The following is a 22042-nucleotide window of genomic DNA, read 5'->3' on the forward strand; positions in this document are numbered from 1 at the left end:
TAAAGCCAAAATGGAGAAGCTATGTGTGAAAAACTAAGTACACCCTTACTGCTTCCATAGGAATTAAGATGCTAAGTAGCAGACAGGGTCTGCTAAAAATATGCCCCTGATTAATTGATCATCAGCAAGTGTGACCACCTCTATAAAAGCCAAAGTTTTAGCAGTTTGTTGGTCTGGTGCATTCAGGTGTGTGTTAATACAATGCCAAGGAGGAAAGACATCAGCAATGATCTTAGAGAAGCAATTGTTGCTGCACATCAATCTGGGAAGGGTTATAAGGCCATTTCCAAACAATTTAAAGTCCATCCTTCTACAGTGAGAAAGATTATTCAAAAGTGGAAAACGTTCAAGACAGTTGCCAATATTCCCAGGAGTGGACGTCCTAGCAAATTCACCCCAAGGTCAGACTGTGAAGTGCTCAAAGCAATTGCAAAACACCCAAGAGTTACATCTTAGACTCTACAGGCCTCAGTTAACATGTTAAATGTTAAAGTTCATGACAGTTAGAAAAAGACTGAACAAGTATGGTTTGTTTGGAAGGGTTGCCAGGAGAAAGCCTCTCCTCTCTAAAAAGAAAATGGCAGCATGGCTTAGGTTTGCAAAGTTGCATCTGACCAAACCATTAGACTTCTGGAACAATGTCCTTTGGACAGACGAGACCAAAGTGGAGATGTTTGGCAATAATGCACACCGCTACGTTTGGCAAAAACCAAAAACAGCACAAACACCTCATACCAACTGTCAAGCACTGTGGTGGTGGGGTGATGATTTGGGCTTGTTTTTGCAGCCACAGCACAAGGGAACCTTGCAGTCATTGAGTCGACCATAAACTCCTCTGTATACAAAAGTATTCTAGAGTCAAATATGAGGCCATCTATCCGACAGCTAAAGCTTGGCCGAAATTGGGTCATGCAACAGGACAATGATCCCAAGCACACCAGCAAATCTACAACATAATGGCTCAAAAAGAAAAGAGCCAAGGTGTTGCAATGGCCCTGTCAAAGTCCAGACCTCAACCCGATTGAAATGCAGTTGCTGGACGTTAAGAGAGCTGTGCATAAACAAATGTCCACAAACCTCAATGAACTGAAGCAACGTTGTAAAGAAGAGTGGGCCAAAATTCCTCCACAACGATGTGAGAGACTGATAAAGTCATACAGAAAACAATTACTTCAAGTTATTGCTGCTAAAGGTGGTTCTACAAGCTATTGAATCATAAGGTGTACTTTGTTTTTCACACATGGCTTCTCCATTTTGGCTTTATTTTTGTTAAATAAATCATGACACAGTGTAATATGTCATGTGTTGTTGTTCATCTGAGGTTGTATGTACATCCATCTTGGGATTGTTTTGGAAGGTGTTGATAAAGGAAATTCCCCCTGATTCTCGCAATCATTTTTTAACTCTTAAACATTTCCACTGGTGAGAAGGCTAGTCCATTGGGAGTAGTCCATGCATTCCACAGACCGCTCCCAGAAGTATTTTGTGCTATTTTACTGGCTACTTTGGAAAGATATATCCCACATGAGAAGTTTCATTTTTTAATAGAATAGTAAAGGCGATAAATACGTATTTCTCACAATTGATCAATGTCAATTATTATTGGGGAACTCCGGGAATTGTTGCTGAATTCAGTCTTATTATTATGGGGAGGTTTCTCTTTCTAGATAATCTTGCCTTTAGCCTTGTAGTTGACAGGCTGTTGTGGGAAATTTTATATGATTAAACAAAGTAGTTTAATACCTGCCAACTAACTCATACTTTCCAACTGAATTTAGCAGGTACACCTCAGGTTTTTGGCCCCTGTAAGATCAACTGTACTTATTACACAGATCATTTTGTGTGTGCGGTAAACTGCATAGGTTATGGGACGTTCATAGGGGTTGCGTTGAAGTACCGCCATCCAGCACAAGTAATGGACCTATTTTAGACACAACATTTTGGAGAGTCTTCTTAACTGTGTGATATAACGATCCAGTCTTATGCAGTATACTGATTGGCTTGTCTGTTACATTTTAGTATAAAAGTGAGAGATCTGAGAAAGAAAAGCCAAGGCTAGATCTCTGTCACAATGTTGACTTGGACAGAGTTGACAGTTTTCAGAAGTTTGTAAGCAATTTTTACATCTTTATTAGGGGACAGTGAGTTATACATTGCTGAACCCTTTGCGAGCAGTGGGGATGAAGAGGGTGAATTTTTACTTTCTTTACAGCTGAAGGCTTTGAAACCAATAGCGCCGAGGTGGGCAACCCTGTTGCCACTTTTGGTGAATTGGCAATCAAAGTGTGGCGAATGTTAAATTCTCAGCATGAGGTAATGGGAAGCAAGCGCCATTCCCCCGGTAAGCGCGAGTCCCGCAGCAAGCGTGAGTGCGGCGACAGCAGCGGCGCCCAATGGCAGCGCTAGTTTTGAGGGGATGGGCCGCGGACGGTGGCCGGGAGGCGAGTGCGGAGTGGAGGAGAGAGAACAAATGAGAGAACGGCGGGGGCGGAGCACACACCCCGGCAGCGGCCACGCCACAGACTCGTTTACTGGTGCTGTCTGCCAGCTAAGTAACTGCCAGCTAAGTAAGGTAAGAAGCAAGAAGCTGGCTCGAGACGATCATGGTATTGGGGGGGGGATGATGATGGGAAATAAGATGATGGTGGTGTTGAGAAGATGATTAGGGGGGTGAAATGAGATGATATGATGGTGATGAGGGGGAAATGAGATGATGATGGGGGATGAAATGAGATGATGATGGGGGATGAAATGAGATGATGATGGGGGATGAAATGAGATGATATGATGATGATGGGGGATGAAATGAGATGATGATGATGATGATGGGGGAAATGAGGCGGTGAGGAGATGATGATGAGGAGGGTAATGGTAGGGGGTAGAGGAAGGGGGTTGCAGCAATCTTGGAAGTAGTGGGAGAGAAGCATTAAAATCAGTATAGCTCGCCCTGTATGACTGCTGGTATGTTATTTATAAATTATCTGACCGTTATGTCATTTGTTTCTACATTTCACTCGACGTATGCACCAATTTGCACCATTTCATTAAAAATGCTGGGATGGCGCTCAGTCCCCAAACCTCTCCCGGAATGTCTTACAAAATAGAATATGAAATGGTTCAGATTGGGGCATACGTTGAGTGGAATTTAGAAAAAAATATAATATACCTCTCCACTGGCGTGGCTATTTTCTCTTCTCATTTGCCACACCTGTGGCTACATTGAAAAATAGGTTGCCCACCTCTGCTATAACATGTTCAAAACGCTCTTTAAGAAAACCAAGAACGATAGTTAAATCTAATTCTAAATGTAAAAACATCTAATATTTAAATTCTTATTTCTATTTGGCATAGGATCTATGTAGAGATTTTCCCGGTTACATTAGCAGTGGCTCAGCGATGGTAATTGTTTCAAAGTTAATGCAATTAATACTTGCATTTCTGCATTTAACAGCGAGACGTTCCAGTTTGTGTAAAATCTTAATATACATATTACCCTGACTGACGGCCATGAAATTTTTTTTATGATCTACAGTTATGCTAAGTGGTTCTTTATCTCAAGGAAACCTAGAGGACAGAATTCACACAAAAAAAGTCATATATTCAAGCTTGCCAAAGCTAGATCAGTAAAGTCAAAGGTGCTACCACGCCTCACACCGACATTAAATCACTTCACCTGATAGTAAAATTTAATTGACATCATTGTTTAAATAATTCACATTTTTATAGTTTAATCATGTCATGAAACCAGTCTGAACTTTAACATGAGTCATTTGAAACTTACACATCCATAAAGGCTTGTATGCATTTCTAGTCACCTTCTGGATCAGATTTATTCCGAACAGAAGCGCGGTAGAGGTTCCCAGGTGGAGATGAAAGCTTGTATTTTCTTTTCACGGTGACCCGTACTTCTTGCTCGGGCGTCTGTGTCTGCCACGGTCACATCAGTTAAACTGAATGTGAAGTCTGCAAGCGGATACAGCGTTTGTGTGCAGGATGCTTAGCATCAGAACGGCTAACACGGGGTAAGTTGGCAGAGTCCTAGCCATCCAGTCCTGAATTTGTACTCGGTGGTCTTTTCACAAACGTGATTAAATGCACTGAGATCTGACAAAGATCGTATCACAGGGTGGCTGGGAATCAGTTCTCAGGCATGGTTTCCCGGGATGTGATTGGTCATATTTATGATTGGTTCCATTTGTCATGCAAATAGGGACAGGGAAATACTACTCCGTGTAGCACTTCTGTGCCAAAACAGGTCCAGCAACAGGAAGAGGAGCACCAAAAATGACCTTGTACGCTGATAATTAAAACAGGCTACTTTAATATGTGCCGCTAAATATGGCTGCATCATCCCTTAAACTCGAAGATCTCACTATGCTCAGAAAAAGTTTGGTTCTAATGAACAGCAAATAAAAATACCACTTGTGCGCACAGTCACTGCGTCTGGCAGGTCTGCAACCCTGCCCCATTATCCTGCTTCAGGGATTCTGGGAAATGACATGCAAATGAGCACTGTCGCCTTTTGCTTCATGTCCTTTTTAACATGGACCCCTGTAAGCTGATGCCTGCTGTATTACGTCGATTTGTCAGCACAGCCGGGGTTAAGGAAGTGCAGCACAGTGAGTGCTCATTTGCATGTCATTACCCAGAATCCCTGGCTGCAGTGGAAGCACTGTTTGCTAAAAGATAATGGTGAGAGGCGGGGTGCAGACCTGTCTGAGACGTGGGAATGTGCTCACAAGTGGTATTTCTATTTACTGTATAGTGTACTGTGGAGGGTTTTTTGTCACTTTTTTTACCCACCATAACTTTCTTTGTGTCTGGTTCTAATGAGTAGATTAGTAGATGTTTTGTTGAGTTTGCCATGCAATACTTTTCCATTTTGCACAAGTCAATTTGAACAGTTGCTTCTATTCTAATCATATATATGGCCACTAAATAGGGGACTTTTGTATTAGGATTTGGAAACATCAGGCTCAAATAATATTTGTACAGTATTTTTCAACACATCCACAATCAAATGAGGTACAAATTACACATGCGCCCACAGTATTGTGTATGTATAAATATTTAATTAACTTTTCAAATTGTCTAATCAGAATAAATTGCCATTTAATAAGTTATGGTAGGTTATTTGAATAGCAAATGCAGGAGAGCATTGAAACGTAAACAGTCAAATAAAAAGTATTAATAGAAAAACTGCTTATTTGCTTGAGGGGAAAATGCCTTCAGTTCCACTGCAACCGAACAGGAACTGAACAAAACACGGAGCCCTAAAGTGTTTTTAGATTTTATAGTTAAATAGATAAGAAGTTAAGAGTGGCACACTGTACTCATTTGCATGTGATTACCCAGAATCCCTTGCTGCAGTGGAAGCATTTTTTTGCTAAGCGTTAATGGGGAAAGAAAGGGTTTGCAGACCTGGGTCAGACATGCAAACGCACCACAAGTGGTCATTTTTATTTATTGAAAATTTTATAGAAAAGTTCAAGACATAACCTACAAGTCTATAATGTCCTGTATAGTGGTCATGCATTGTCATATTTGCCATTGTTTCTGCGGTTGTAATTATGGTCAGATTTAAGGCTGCTCTCGAGTAGGATACACGTGTTTAGTGCTAGAACTGCAGCAATACAGAACATTTTTTTCTAACCTGCTTTCACTGTCACTTGCCCCAACTCCAGTCCTCAAGCCCCCTCCAACAGGTCAGGTTTACAGGCTATCCCAGCTTCAGCACAGGTGGCTCAATCAGAGACAGTCAAAGATTGAGCCTCTGATTAACCCACCTGTGCTGAAGCAGGGATATCCTGAAAAACCTGACCTTCTTGGAGGGGAGCACCCCTGACTCTATCAGCGCTTACGCTGTAAAATGAAATTCTTTGATAGTTTCTCTCTCTTAAATAGACTTTAATATTTTTCTATGAGGTGAGAACGTCATGTCTGTGCAAACTGTGAGCATCATTTGGAAAAATAAGACTTTTGTGTGTGCTGATTTTAGCAATGTTTGTGTATACTCTGTGCTGTCACCCTACCTCTCTTTGTATGTTGCAACTCTCTGACAATAATACCTTTTTGTGTTTACTAGATTCTTGGGCAGGGTGAAAAAAAGACCGCCGTAGTAAATAATTTGTTGTTTGTTTTGTTTTTAAACACGTTGCAGTTTGTTACTGGCAGCACATGGGGTTAATGGAGGGGTTCTCAACTCCAGTCCTCAAGATCCCCCAACAGGTCAGGTTTTCAGGCTATCCCAGCTCCAGCACAGGTCGCTCAATTAGTGGCTCAGTCGAAAATGATTGAGCCACCTGTGCTGAAGCAGGGATATCCTGAAAACCTGACCTGTTGGGGGACCTTGAGGCTGGGAGTTGAGAACCCCTGGGTTAATGCATGTTGTAAAACGTTCTGATCCCCCCCTGACGGTTTCTCACGTTTAACCCTTTAGCTACCGGTGAGGTCCGCCGTTCACGGCACGATCCTTAGCAAGTGGGTGTTGTAAATAATGCAGAGTGTAAGTAAACACCATCTAACAATAACCCTCTAATAACTCCTCACTGAAGTGCAGCGCGCGCCTTCCGGCGGTGTGAGGGCCATCGGATCCCACGGGGATCTGTCATTCAGTTTAACTAGCGTGTGGGCTTCCCAGCTATTCATAACAGCGCCACATTGTCCAGAACCACGTCTGTGTCACTCAGGGGGGGGCAGCTCCAGTCCTTAAGGGCCACCAAGCAGGTCAGGTTTTTTGGATATCCCTGCTTCAGCACAGGCGGCTCAGTCGAAGACTGCACCACCTGTGCTGAAGCAGGGTTACCCTGAAAACCTGACCTGTTGGTGGCCCTTGAAGACTGGAGTTGGCCGCCTGTAGAGCGCAGCACAATCTAAGTGGGATGAAAATGACGAACCATAGAGGCAGTTGGTTTTAAAATGACGTAACATTTTGGTCAACCACGGCCCATATCCACTAAAGGCTGCTACGCTTCAGCTCGTGTTGACTCCCATTCATTTGAATAGGAGTTGGGGCATGCAAAACGTAGCACCCCTTCGTGAATACGGTCCTGTCGGTGTACTTGCTGTACAGTGGCCGGCAGTGCTTTGTCCGCAATCCAAGTAAGCGAATAAAGTGAATAGATAAAGTTGATCTGATCTTATTTCTGATTTTATCTTTGAATTAGGATTTCTAAACAGCGCGTCCCGGTAATACAGAAACAGTTCAGCCATTAGGCATAACACGCATGAGACAGTCCATCATTATTTTCATTGATATGGTTGTTATAAATAGGCCTTGGCATACTGCGGCAGTTTATTAAGTCTTAAAAAGTCAAAGCTGATTTGAAATAATAAGGTTTGACATTTGGGGCTTTGATGTTCCGCGGTTACACTTTCACATTTAGGTCTTCTTTTATGTGTGGCGCTACCATACAGAAACAAGACACACACATGGCAGGAATTCTTTCCTCGTAGCAGGATTTCAAAGGCAGTAATGAGAATATTTAAGCAAATTAAAAATAATTTGTAGCACTGTGGGTGCGTAATGTGGCAGAGATACAGCACACGGCAATGCAGCGTCTAGCAATGGTCATTGGAGTATCTCACTGTGAGAGGTGAGTGTGTGTGCTGTGTCCCATCATCCTACAGTAAATATGTGTAAAAGTTCAGCTACAAATCTGAGAATATAAGCATAAATGCGCATTTAAAGCTGCAGAACAAGCAATATCCTACATGTGTGTTTAAAAAAAAAAAAAAATCAGTTTTGTACTACAGTATGCGAAAATACTTGTAACATTTTTTTAAACAACTCTGAATTACATTTTAATGTATTATAATGTAACAAGCATGTTTTTTTCTATAGCAGCCATTTACAAAGTCACATCCCCTTCCTCTTCTGAAACAGGCCCTGGCACACCCCTTTTTGAGCTCTGCCCCCTCTACCAGTGCACCAATGGTATCTAGTGAGTGCCTGGTCACATGATCTTCCCCACAGAACTTTGCCTCTTTGGTCCTCTAATGCACTGGCAGCCATTTAGTGAACCCCCGAGCCGAATCATCGGCGATCGATCACAGGAGAACGGATCGATCGGCAACTTAGCTAATTACTTATCATTGTGTGGATTGTATTGATGCACATATGTACAAATACGGGAACTTGGAATGCTGCTTTAAGTTCATGGGCCTTCTTTGTATTTGTAAAAACAGCAAATGGTATAATGTTGGTTTAAAGCCAAATGTAGCAACAGATATGTCCAGAGTGCACCAGCACATACATGTTTGGAGTTAAAGATGGCAATCCAAGCTTGCGATTTTTTTCTCTGCAAGTTTTGTATTTTTTTTACACAGGATTGAAGCAGGGGGACTCCGGAGCTGAACCCCAATTTATTTCAGCTCCGGGGCCCCCTGATTCCGGAGATACATACTTCCGTAGGTGTGCCGGTAGCCGTTGAGCTAGCAGGGTTCATGTAATGGCGGAGTTTCGAAGCTCCCACGGGCCAATAGGAAGCCGTGATGTCATCGGGTCCGGCTTCCTATTGGTACACATGACGCACAAGCTTTAAACTTTGCCAAGATACCGGCACTCCCCTTTGGAAGGAAGTATCTCAAGAAGCAGGGGGTTCCCCGGGGATGAAATGAGTGGGGTTCAGCTGCGGAGAACCCCCTGCTTCAAACCTATGTTAGAAAATAATACATTAAAAATGCACATGAATTCCTCCTTTAAATCTTCAGACATATTTTAAATGCAACTAAATATTTATTGATTTTAAGATGGTGCATCAAATTATTATGGCTGATATATACGTATTGGGAATGACTGAGCTTATTTCCAGACTAGTTGAGTTACTCCAAATGAATTGAGACTTCATTGGTTTGTTTATTCATACCAACAACTTCAGAATATATTCAGTCTTTCAGCAAGACGATGCTTATGCATTTCAGGTACTTTTCGCAGGTTTGGTGGGATAAAGCTGGTTTGTATTAGGAGTGTAAGTGATAGTTCACAGAAGTTATCTGCTTATCTCCCAACAGTGAACAGGATTCTGACCATTCCATGGCTGATTGAATACTCAGTGAACAAATGTTAATTATTTTCAGCACTATGCTCTGCATATGGAGATACATTCACGTGTTGTACCTCTCAGTCTACATTTGACATCTTTCTTTGTAGTTGGCCTACCCTGGCTTCACCGTGGATTTATATTTGCAAGGTTGTCAGACAGTGCTTCTGATGTATCTCAAAAGTGCCTCCTATGCATTGAATGTAGTGACATTGAGATAAGTGGAAATTATTGTTGTACTCAACCCCACATATGCAGAATGCTCTATTTTAATTGTGGAAATTAAATATAGGGGTTTAAGTTTTAAAGCGTTGGGCAATGATGTTAAAGTGGAAACTCTCTGTTCTGTTCCAAAGTTTCCTCCAGTAAACTTTATACTCTGGGGAAATAAAGCCAGTTTTGGGGGGGTGAATGCTGAATGCTATCAGCAGCAAAAAAAGGTCTCAACTTGTATAATGCAATGACATTCGGTTAATGCAGCATCACAGTGCCAATGTTTTGGTCCTCAACGCTTTTCAAGGTTTACCTACAAAGCTGTGAGTGGTGACGCCTTGTATGTGGCTGACACTCAAACCGTGCTCTGCTGGGATGGAACCGGTCTGGCTTCCCTAGAGAATGGGATAAAAATAATAGCGGAATGACCATGGCTATTTCTGGAAATCTCAAGATAAACAAAATGTATTTTAATATATTCGATTGAAAAAAGACACATTATTTATTTTTGTTAATGCGTGCTATGCTGTCTACAAAGGGGCTTTCATTTCTTTGTATGCCTTACAACTACAGTGATTATCCTTTTAGTTGAATTTGGCAAGCTGTGTCATAATTGTGGCTGTTTTTCATAGGAATGGTGGATCTTAGTCTTTAGTTTCTTTATATAGTATTTGTATAGAACTGGAAAAAGATGAGTGGTATTTACTAAGCATCGTCACTCCATACGGCCGAGCTCATACACTGTGCGTGCTTGCGAGAGTGCGAGCTCTTGCTGCAGTAGCACACGCGGTCTGTGCTCATAGTGTGGGAGGCTCTTGGGGGGCGTGGTAGTGGCATGACATCACGGAGCTGGTCCGCCGCGATTGGCCGAACCACACAGACTTCTGGATTTTATTTCAGTTTTGACCACTGTGTAGAGTGTATCTATGTAAACTTGGGCAAATCACACCAACCTTTTAGGTTTATCGACCTCACCGTAGGACTACCTTTAAGAGGCTTCCATGTGGAAGAACCCTAATGAAGGGTTTGGTGTGAGATTATAACTGTCTGAATAATAAAGGTTATACACTTGCAGCACAAGCCTTCATGGTCAACAATTTATGGCGTTTTATCATTTCTATTTTTGAAGAAGACAGACAACAATGTGCTGCCTGGTATCTACCTATGAATGGTTAGCATTTAATGTGCAATTTAATTATAAAGTGCTTTGGAATTGAAACGTGGTATATAAAGAAAAACATATATGTGCTATTGTTATTATTAATAGAAATTCTTTGATTATTTGTTCCACAAGTGCTTTGAAAATGTATGTAGATGGTTTATGCTACAAAAGTAAATGATTATTTTAGTATACGAGAGGCAGATACAGCCGTAACCAACATGTTTGTTGTAAGGAAACAATGAAGCCGCTTCTTCCATCAGATGATGATATTCCTTTAATGGACAAATTTGAATGTTGGATTGGTAATTGATGGTTGTTTCAAAATGCTTCTGTTATTGGGCCAAAGCCCATACAAGTAATATATTCTCCTGATTGTTACATTTAGATTTTGTTTTTATTGCATAACAAGTATTTTGATACCCTCCCCAACAACTTCCAGCTTCTTAATTCCTCTTCGCTGGCTGAAAGATATAATTACTAAATAAATGGCCTTTTCTGCTGAAATATTACCCCAAAACATTTCCAGGCTGTGTTGTCTTTCCAGGGAAACTTGTGCAAATGTGTTGCAATTAAAACCTACTTAGTCATTCTGTAGTTGCAAATACGGCCTGCAGTCTCAAAGCAGCAATCAGCTGGGCTGCAAGTAGTGCGGGGTTCATTGCAATGCATCGGGGAGCGAGTGGTGCGGGGTTCATTGCAATGCATCGGGGAGCGAGTGGTGCGGGGTTCATTGCAATGCATCGGGGAGCGAGTGGTGCGGGATTCATTGCAATGCATCGGGGAGCGAGTGGTGCGGGGTTCATTGCAATGCATCGGGGAGCGAGTGGTGCGGGGTTCATTGCAATGCATCGGGGAGCGAGTGGTGCGGGATTCATTGCAATGCATCGGGGAGCGAGTGGTGCGGGATTCATTGCAATGCATCGGGGAGCGAGTGGTGCGGGATTCATTGCAATGCATCGGGGAGCGAGTGGTGCGGGGTTCATTGCAATACATCGGGGAGCGAGTGGTGCCGGATTCATTGCAATGCATCGGGGAGCGAGTGGTGCGGGGTTCATTGCAATGCATCGGGGAGCGAGTGGTGCGGGGTTCATTGCAATGCATCGGGGAGCGAGTGGTGCGGGGTTCATTGCAATGCATCGGGTAGCGAGTGGTGCGGGGTTCATTGCGATGCATCGGGGAGCGAGTGGTGCGGCATTCATTGCAATGCATCGGGGAGCGAGTGGTACGGGATTCATTGCAATGCATCGGGGAGCGAGTGGTGCGGGGTTCATTGCGATGCATCGGGCTGCAAGTAGTGCGGGATTCATTGCAATGCATCGGGGAGCGAGTGGTGCGGGGTTCATTGCGATGCATCGGGCTGCAAGTAGTGCGGGATTCATTGCAATGCATCGGGGAGCGAGTGGTGCGGGATTCATTGCAATGCATCGGGGAGCGAGTGGTGCGGCATTCATTGCAATGCATCGGGGAGCGAGTGGTACGGGATTCATTGCAATGCATCGGGGAGCGAGTGGTGCGGGGTTCATTGCAATGCATCGGGGAGCGAGTGGTGCGGGATTCATTGCAATGCATCGGGGAGCGAGTGTTGCGGGATTCATTGCAATGCATCGGGGAGCAAGTAGTACGGGATTCATTGCAATGCATCGGGGAGCGAGTGGTGCGGGGTTCATTGCAATGCATCGGGGAGCGAGTGGTGCGGGGTTCATTGCAATGCATCGGGGAGCGAGTGGTGCGGGGTTCATTGCAATGCATCGGGGAGCGAGTGGTGCGGAGTTCATTGCGATGCATCGGGCTGCAAGTAGTGCGGGATTCATTGCAATGCATCGGGGAGCGAGTGGTGCGGGGTTCATTGCGATGCATCGGGCTGCAAGTAGTGCGGGATTCATTGCAATGCATCGGGGAGCGAGTGGTGCGGGGTTCATTGCAATGCATCGGGGAGCGAGTGGTGCGGGGTTCATTGCGATGCATCGGGGAGCAAGTGGTGCGGGATTCATTGCGATGCATCGGGGAGCGAGTGGTGCGGGATTCATTGCAATGCATCGGGGAGCGAGTGGTGCGGGATTCATTGCAATGCATCGGGGAGCGAGTGGTACGGGATTCATTGCAATGCATCGGGGAGCGAGTGGTACGGGATTCATTGCAATGCATCGGGGAGCGAGTGGTGCGGGGTTCATTGCAATGCATCGGGGAGCGAGTGGTACGGGATTCATTGCAATGCATCGGGGAGCGAGTGGTGCGGGATTCATTGCGATGCATCGGGGAGCGAGTGGTGCGGGGTTCATTGCAATGCATCGGGGAGCGAGTGGTGCGGGGTTCATTGCAATGCATCGGGGAGCGAGTGGTGCGGGATTCATTGCAATGCATCGGGGAGCGAGTGGTGCGGGGTTCATTGCAATGCATCGGGGAGCGAGTGGTGCGGGGTTCATTGCAATGCATCGGGGAGCGAGTGGTGCGGGGTTCATTGCAATGCATCGGGGAGCGAGTGGTGCGGGGTTCATTGCAATGCATCGGGGAGCGAGTGGTGCCGGATTCATTGCAATGCATCGGGGAGCGAGTGGTGCGGGGTTCATTGCAATGCATCGGGGAGCGAGTGGTGCGGGGTTCATTGCAATGCATCGGGGAGCGAGTGGTGCGGGGTTCATTGCAATGCATCGGGGAGCGAGTGGTGCGGGATTCATTGCAATGCATCGGGGAGCGAGTGGTGCGGGGTTCATTGCAATGCATCGGGGAGCGAGTGGTGCGGGGTTCATTGCAATGCATCGGGGAGCGAGTGGTGCGGGGTTCATTGCGATGCATCGGGGAGCAAGTGGTGCGGGATTCATTGCGATGCATCGGGGAGCGAGTGGTGCGGGATTCATTGCAATGCATCGGGGAGCGAGTGGTACGGGATTCATTGCAATGCATCGGGGAGCGAGTGGTACGGGATTCATTGCAATGCATCGGGGAGCGAGTGGTGCGGGGTTCATTGCAATGCATCGGGGAGCGAGTGGTACGGGATTCATTGCAATGCATCGGGGAGCGAGTGGTGCGGGATTCATTGCGATGCATCGGGGAGCGAGTGGTGCGGGGTTCATTGCAATGCATCGGGGAGCGAGTGGTGCGGGGTTCATTGCAATGCATCGGGGAGCGAGTGGTGCGGGATTCATTGCAATGCATCGGGGAGCGAGTGGTGCGGGGTTCATTGCAATGCATCGGGTAGCGAGTGGTGCGGGGTTCATTGCGATGCATCGGGGAGCGAGTGGTGCGGCAATCCGCAATGCATCGGGGAGCGAGTGGTACGGGATTCATTGCAATGCATCGGGGAGCGAGTGGTGCGGGGTTCATTGCGATGCATCGGGCTGCAAGTAATGCGGGATTCATTGCAATGCATCGGGGAGCGAGTGGTGCGGGGTTCATTGCGATGCATCGGGCTGCAAGTAGTGCGGGATTCATTGCAATGCATCGGGGAGCGAGTGGTGCGGGATTCATTGCAATGCATCGGGGAGCGAGTGGTGCGGCATTCATTGCAATGCATCGGGGAGCGAGTGGTACGGGATTCATTGCGATGCATCGGGGAGCAAGTGGTGCGGGATTCATTGCGATGCATCGGGGAGCGAGTGGTGCGGGATTCATTGCAATGCATCGGGGAGCGAGTGGTGCGGCATTCATTGCAATGCATCGGGGAGCGAGTGGTGCGGGGTTCATTGCGATGCATCGGGGAGCAAGTGGTGCGGGATTCATTGCGATGCATCGGGGAGCGAGTGGTGCGGGATTCATTGCAATGCATCGGGGAGCGAGTGGTGCGGGATTCATTGCAATGCATCGGGGAGCGAGTGGTACGGGATTCATTGCAATGCATCGGGGAGCGAGTGGTACGGGATTCATTGCAATGCATCGGGGAGCGAGTGGTGCGGGGTTCATTGCAATGCATCGGGGAGCGAGTGGTACGGGATTCATTGCAATGCATCGGGGAGCGAGTGGTGCGGGATTCATTGCGATGCATCGGGGAGCGAGTGGTGCGGGGTTCATTGCAATGCATCGGGGAGCGAGTGGTGCGGGGTTCATTGCAATGCATCGGGGAGCGAGTGGTGCGGGATTCATTGCGATGCATCGGGGAGCGAGTGGTGCGGGATTCATTGCAATGCATCGGGGAGCGAGTGGTACGGGATTCATTGCAATGCATCGGGGAGCGAGTGGTACGGGATTCATTGCAATGCATCGGGGAGCGAGTGGTGCGGGGTTCATTGCAATGCATCGGGGAGCGAGTGGTACGGGATTCATTGCAATGCATCGGGGAGCGAGTGGTGCGGGATTCATTGCGATGCATCGGGGAGCGAGTGGTGCGGGGTTCATTGCAATGCATCGGGGAGCGAGTGGTGCGGGGTTCATTGCAATGCATCGGGGAGCGAGTGGTGCGGGGTTCATTGCAATGCATCGGGGAGCGAGTGGTGCGGGGTTCATTGCAATGCATCGGGGAGCGAGTGGTGCGGGGTTCATTGCAATGCATCGGGGAGCGAGTGGTGCGGGGTTCATTGCAATGCATCGGGGAGCGAGTGGTGCGGGGTTCATTGCAATTCATCGGGGAGCGAGTGGTGCCGGATTCATTGCAATGCATCGGGGAGCGAGTGGTGCGGGATTCATTGCAATGCATCGGGGAGCGAGTGGTACGGGATTCATTGCAATGCATCGGGGAGCGAGTGGTGCGGGGTTCATTGCAATGCATCGGGGAGCGAGTGGTGCGGGGTTCATTGCAATGCATCAGGGAGCGAGTGGTGCGGGGTTCATTGCAATGCATCGGGGAGCGAGTGGTACGGGATTCATTGCAATGCATCGGGGAGCGAGTGGTGCGGGGTTCATTGCAATGCATCGGGGAGCGAGTGGTGCGGGGTTCATTGCAATGCATCGGGGAGTGAGTGGTGCGGGGTTCATTGCAATGCATCGGGGAGCGAGTGGTGCGGGGTTCATTGCAATGCATCGGGGAGCGAGTGGTGCGGGGTTCATTGCAATGCATCGGGGAGCGAGTGGTGCGGGGTTCATTGCAATGCATCGGGGAGCGAGTGGTGCGGGGTTCATTGCAATGCATCGGGGAGCGAGTGGTGCGGGATTCATTGCAATGCATCGGGGAGCGAGTGGTGCGGGATTCATTGCAATGCATCGGGGAGCGAGTGGTGCGGGGTTCATTGCAATGCATCGGGGAGCGAGTGGTGCGGGGTTCATTGCAATGCATCGGGGAGCGAGTGGTGCGGGGTTCATTGCAATGCATCGGGGAGCGAGTGGTGCGGGGTTCATTGCAATGCATCGGGGAGCGAGTGGTGCGGGGTTCATTGCAATGCATCGGGGAGCGAGTGGTGCGGGGTTCATTGCAATGCATCGGGGAGCGAGTGGTGCGGGTTTCATTGCAATGCATCGGGGAGCGAGTGGTGCGGGGTTCATTGCAATGCATCGGGGAGCGGTTAACATGGTTCCAATCCCAGTGTCAGCTCCTGGTGACTGTAGGCAAATTGCTTAATGCTCCTACGACTCAGGCATCCAAAAATTAGGTTGTAGACAGGGAAATGTGCATATGAAATGATGTGTGTACAGTGCTGTGTACATAGGAGTGCAATATAAATTTAAAGTACTATTATTATTAGTGAAAAAATTGTAGGGGCCCTCAAATGCATGGTTACACGGTCAGAACTCCTGGTTGGAGATGTGTCATCAAACTCGCTTCGTCAGAATTTGGTGCAGTTTCCCACATTTTCACATTGCTCAGAATGTCACAAATATTGTCATCAGAATTCTATGACTTTTAACCAGAATTGGGCAAAAATGGCAGTACAGTATAGAAAGGGCCATATGGTATTGCACAGTGACTTCATTGTTGGCAATTTGTTTTGCAAACCTTGCTAATTTTCGCAATGGAAAAAATAAATTTTAGAATCATTTTGCCCGATTTCATAAATTTAGGTGAAAATATCACACATCTATACTCTATGAACCCCTAGTTCCACATATATAATTTACATTTATTTTCCATGGACTGTTGTGTTCCACTTGCTGGTTTGCTCTCTGGCAGGATTAGCGGTACATATTCTGTGTGAAACAGGGGGTTCAGAGCTTTAATAATGTTTAGTAGTTTTCAGAGTTAGGAGCTCATTAAGTTAGAAATGATGATGACTTCATTGGGAGAACCGTGTTATGTAAAAAAAAATGTGTATATATAATTTGTGGTTGAGTTTTCTTTTTTTAAACTGTGCACATTATGCATTATTGGCCCGTTTGAGGTACATCTTAAGCTGACTTAAAACAGAAAGAAAAATCAGGAATACTACAATTGCACATAAATAATGATTTCTTATAAATAATATACATTTTAAGAGTAAGGAATATTTTCAGTATTAACCGCCTCTGATAATTAAATAGTGTATTTTAAAAGTTTTGCTCCTTACCTGTATAGGCTCTGCATTGTTGTCTACTGAGAAATGTTTTGTTCCAAATCTACACATTTGTTTTCTATAGATGTGCCAGTAGATTTTCTCTATGCATGCACTTTATCCAGGACAAATTTGCTGATTATGCATTAGATTTAATCTGTGACCAATGTAAATTTGCCCATTCAATTAGGATTGTCTTGGTAGTGTAGACATGACCTAATGCATGATGATTGCTCCAGATTACCTGGGACATTTTCAGCAAGTTTAGGTTCATGTTACTTATCCCAAGATTTCCATTTGGAAAAAGTGCATGGAGTCTAATGAGCAATGAGTAATGTAAAACCATAACTGGCAAACTCTGTCCCTGGCAATCTGGGGGTCATTTGGTTGCCCAACCTGTATTTCCCAACTGCCTCGTCATGGATTTTTGGTAGTTGAACATTTCAACTTTCTACATTCAGACCAATGTAAGTCCATGCCTGTTCCAACATGCCAAGGACCATGACTGCATTGCTATAACATGACCAGCAGCAGGGTATTAGATATCTTCTTTACCTTGTCTAATGAAAACTTAGATTCCATGCACAACTTAGTAATATAAATACTGAAATTATGAAATTATGTTGTTTAATTTAAAATGCTGTCCTTCATCATAACCGAAACTTGAGAGGGACGCCAATCAAGGGGTTGGTTAGAAATGGTCCTTGATTGAAGAACAGAAGTGGGAGAGGAGAGGTCAGGGAGTCACACACATTGGAAAAACACAGCGTAAGCTTATGTAGTCAGTAATATCTGTTTTTACCGATGTAGCCAATGTTCTTGCAACTCCGAAGTGCTCTCCCACGGATAGAAGCATGTTAGCCCCGCCCCCTTTTAACCCGCGGCTGATTCAAAACAATGGCCACTTCTGCTGCTGGCACGTTGTGTGTGTCCACGCTACAGTGCGCCACGGTTGCAAATATATTGGCTACATCTGTATATCTTTTTTCCGTTTTTAAAGAAGCCGAATCACCTGCTAATGTGTATAGCTATATGAAGAAATACTAAATATTGTACATGTGATTTCCAAATCTGCTCAGCATTGCTAGAGTAGTCATGGAGAACCTCGGTCTCTAAGTGTATGAGAGCTCCGCTATTGTTTGTGATTGCAATTTCTAGGGGTATTTGGAAATCAGAAGTACAAATGTTAAGTAACAAGTCGAACCGGAGGGTAGGAATATTGGGAAGCACGCACAATCAACTGACACACAATGCTCATTATGTGTATAGGACCTTAAAATGAATCCTGCCTGTTGCTGCCATCAGCAATGGTATCAAAGGACAGCTACCTATAGAATGCAGTCACAAGACCTCTTAACCATAATCATTCCTAGGAGAGATGGAATTTCTTCAGGTTGATGGCCGTACTGTTATCTTATCCTAAATGACCTTCGTCTATGGCACCTCTGCTTAAAATATATTTTCAAAGCAGAAGCTACAATTAAATGTGTTGCTTCTTAGGACTAATGGCTTAAACATAAATATTTAGAACATCTATCAATACATTAATAGGTACTTCTTTTTTTTTGTAACACAGATTCTACTTGCATGGAGAAACTTCTTTCTAAAGACTGGAAGGAGAAAATGGAACGAATAAACACAAGTGAACTACTTGGAGAGATTAAAGGTATGTGCATTCTTAGCATGCTCCATTATACTGTATATGTCATCACTTTGACCATGTTCAACACAATAAGTAAATGTTTAAATATACATTCTTATTAATGTTGTGTCCAGAAATATTATCGTGTGGGATAGCAAAGTAGTCATTGGTGGCATCAAGTGAAAAACCAAAAATTCACTTTAGCATTTTTATGCTAAAGGATTTAACAACGTATGTTATTGGCTGTGAAGCAAAGTAGGACAAAAACTGCCCACTGTGTGATTAACTTGTACACTGTTAAGAAACATTATAACCTCAGTTAACGGTTTGGATTAAAACACAAAAAATCAATACACGGGAAAATATTGGTTGGTGTCAATTAGAGAGATCAACGATAACATCCCCCAAATAACTAAATATTTTATTGATAAATGGTAAAGACACTGGTATTTGATATAGGAAAACCTTGATCAAGACACAGTGACAGATCTTACTAAAAGCAAACCTGTAAAATTATCTCTTTGTTTTAGTCTAAAAAATATTGGACTGTCACTGAGTGTATAAGTTACCAATCTGCGTTATATAAAATATTAATTAAAAAATATCATAAACTGCACAGCATTTACCAGATTATCCTGAAAATGTTTGCATTATTTCACACCATATTAGACCTATACAGCCAATGGCATTGGTCACATATGTATTCTATATACATTTTATATCAAATACTAATTTGAAGTATAAATTATTCAAATGTAATTTTTACCAATGCGGTTTATGGCCACTGACAAAAGTTTTGAAATTCAATGGTAAAAATAATAACACAATTTTTACCTTTGACATAATTTAATGTAAAAGTTGGTTATCCATTTGTATTGGGATATATTCAAATGTTTTTGCTAATACTACAGAAATATGTGCAGTATGCCACAAAGTAAGTTTGTGTTGAAGCGTATCCTTAAGGTTGGAGGCCTTGGTAATCGATGAAATCCTCCTACTTAAGAACAGCTCCGACTTCTTATTTTCACTGCTGTCTCCCAAATGTTTGTACAGTACGGTTTCCAGAGGTCAAGTACCTCAAATAGTTTCAGGAGAGGGAGGAGTACAGTAGTTCTTTCACTTTCCTACTTTGCAGTAAATGAACTGCGTCTTATTTAAAACTGGCTCAACTCCGAAATGAAAATCTTACTTTTTATTGTGCAAAGCTAAATGATGCAACATTTTTTAAGTAAGTCCTTTAGATTGCTAAATAGTAGAGATTTAAAGAGAGTGTGCATGGATTCAAAAACAATCTGGGTGATTCACTAACCTCCAATCTGGGTTGTTGCACCTGTGTTAGCTAACGCGGGGCCATAGATTACTTTCTTGTAAAATGTGCCCCCCTGTAGATAATTAGTATACAAATATAACAAGCCCCATCATTTTAACATCTGCAGTAATCTGGCACCTTGTAAAGCTCCCCCATGATTTTAGTTTAATAGTCATCTTGCATAATAACTGACGCATAATAATAATAATAATAATAAAAATAATAATGCTAATTTCTCACTATACACCATCCCAACTCTTGCATTCCGCTCAAGGATGTCTTCTCTCTACCCCCTTTGTATCCAAAGCCCTCTCCCGCTATAACCTTTCTCACTGACTGCCCCACACCTCTGGAATGCCCTTCCCCTCAATACCCGACTAGCACCCTCTCTATCCACCTTTAAGACCCACCTTAAAACACACCTGCTTAACGAAGCATATGAGTAGCACCGTGGCTGATACTATACACCTCAAACATAAACCTTGACCCCTGCAGACACGCTTACCAGAACGCCCTCTTCCTGTCTGTACGTTCTTCCTACTTACCACTTAGATTGTAAGCTCTTTGGAGCAGGGACTCCTTTTCCCAAATGTTACTTTTATGTCTGAAACACTTATTCCCATGATGTATTATTTGTATTATTTGTTATTTATATTATTGTCACGTGTATTACTGCTGTGAAGCCCTATGTACATTAATGGCGCTATATAAAGACATACATGCATACATACATACATACTTTTGTGTATGTGAAACGGTTATTGCAGATTTTCTCCTCGTTCTTCCTTCCCAAAACTGTGGCTAAAACCAACCAAAAATATTCAGTAAGACTGGCTCATTGCACTGACCATTACAGGGAGTTGTTTACTTTAGAGAGCCGGTGGTGTTGCTCTTGTTAAGGATGACCTGAACACCTATTTGCAGTCTTTGTCTGTACAAGTACATGACTGCCCTGAGCTGGTGTCTTACTTAAGAGAAAAAGCTTGAGAAAGTACGGGGTCAAAAGACCAGTCGTGCTGCTCGTACCGGCGGATTACTACTTTCACTACAATGGATATAATATGAGGAGGAAAAATGGGACAAAAATAAATAACAAAATGAATTACTATGTCACTTCCAGCCGTGAGGAAGATTCTTTTGGGAGGAAAACGTCAATAAATGCTCTTTTCCCTCTCACATATTTAAAGCTTGAAACAATGTGAGCTACGTTTTATTTAACTGTAACCCCTCTACTTCTAGCTCTCGGACTTATGACAATTGCAGAGGCGGGGGCCTGACTCCATATTAATAACTTACTGGTGGATATGTGGCCTACGGTCAGACGGCAGGAAGAATACAGACATACAGCCTTACTAATTTGTGTATCACTACACACAGTACCCAAATACAACACAATCCCCATTAACACGAAGCGGGTGGGAATCAGTAGTGTAGTAGCCGCCCAGTCCTGGGTATGTTGGCTTATGATGGTGCTGGCATACCGTGTGAGCTTGTTGTGTACTAACTGTTGCAGGTCTGTGCTTCGAAAAGGGTGCTTTGGTACCACTGTACTTTATAACCATTGAGGGTCTCCTCTGACGGCGCTTGGACTCTTGTCCAAAGCTGGCACTTTAGCTCTCTGTTCCTGCTGCCACATGCAGACGGGCACTCTCTACAAACCTCGACCGAACCTGATAGTCCTCAGGTCCGTGCAGATCTGACTCAACATGGCTGCCCCGCTTTTTAAAGGCTCCTCTCCCTCATAGTCCCTCCTCTTCCATAGCTGTTATTATTGGCTACTTTCATGTCCATCACAGTCACATGTCCGAGCACATTGGAGAGGAACCTGCCAGGGGGCAGTGTGAGCGAGTGGCTTATCACACAGGGGGTTACATAACTCTAGATCAGGGTTTATCAACTGGGGTGCGGTGACCCTCTTCCAAGGGTGCCATGGCCCCAGGGTGTAAATAGTCTGTGGACTGCCATCCGCCTCTCTAAACTCGTTGGCAAGGAAGATCAGAGCCTTCTTGTCTCCAGGCAGCGGGTGACGTGCCCGCTGATGTTTTTAGGTGGGTGGGAAGGTGAGGAGATGGGGGCTGTGTGTGGGGGGCAGGGGATGGAGATGGGGGCTTTGTATGGGGAGGGGGAGGGAAGTGAGGGCTTTGTGTGGGGGGCGGGGGACGGAGATGAGGGATTTTTGTGGGGGATGGAGATGAGGGCTTTGTGTGGGGGGGGCGGGGGGATGGAGATGAGGGCTTTGTGTGGGGGGCGGGGGATGGAGATGAGGGCTATTTGTGGGGACGT

The 22042-nt window shown here is 44.9% G+C and overlaps 1 protein-coding gene across 15 annotated transcripts in view; it reads left to right on the forward strand.

The window, feature by feature from the left end:
* The window catches only part of SOX6 (SRY-box transcription factor 6), a 561724-nt gene that overhangs the window by 264535 nt on the left and 275147 nt on the right, over positions 1-22042 (forward strand). For all 15 annotated transcript variants that reach the window (XM_075567743.1, XM_075567736.1, XM_075567734.1 and 12 more), the window contains one exon: positions 18385-18474. In XM_075567743.1, the coding sequence (XP_075423858.1) occupies positions 18385-18474 (90 nt within the window). The remainder of the gene's footprint in view (positions 1-18384; positions 18475-22042) is intronic.

Source organism: Ascaphus truei, chromosome 12 (genome assembly GCF_040206685.1).
Source record: "Ascaphus truei isolate aAscTru1 chromosome 12, aAscTru1.hap1, whole genome shotgun sequence".
Taxonomy (NCBI): Eukaryota; Metazoa; Chordata; class Amphibia; order Anura; family Ascaphidae; genus Ascaphus; species Ascaphus truei.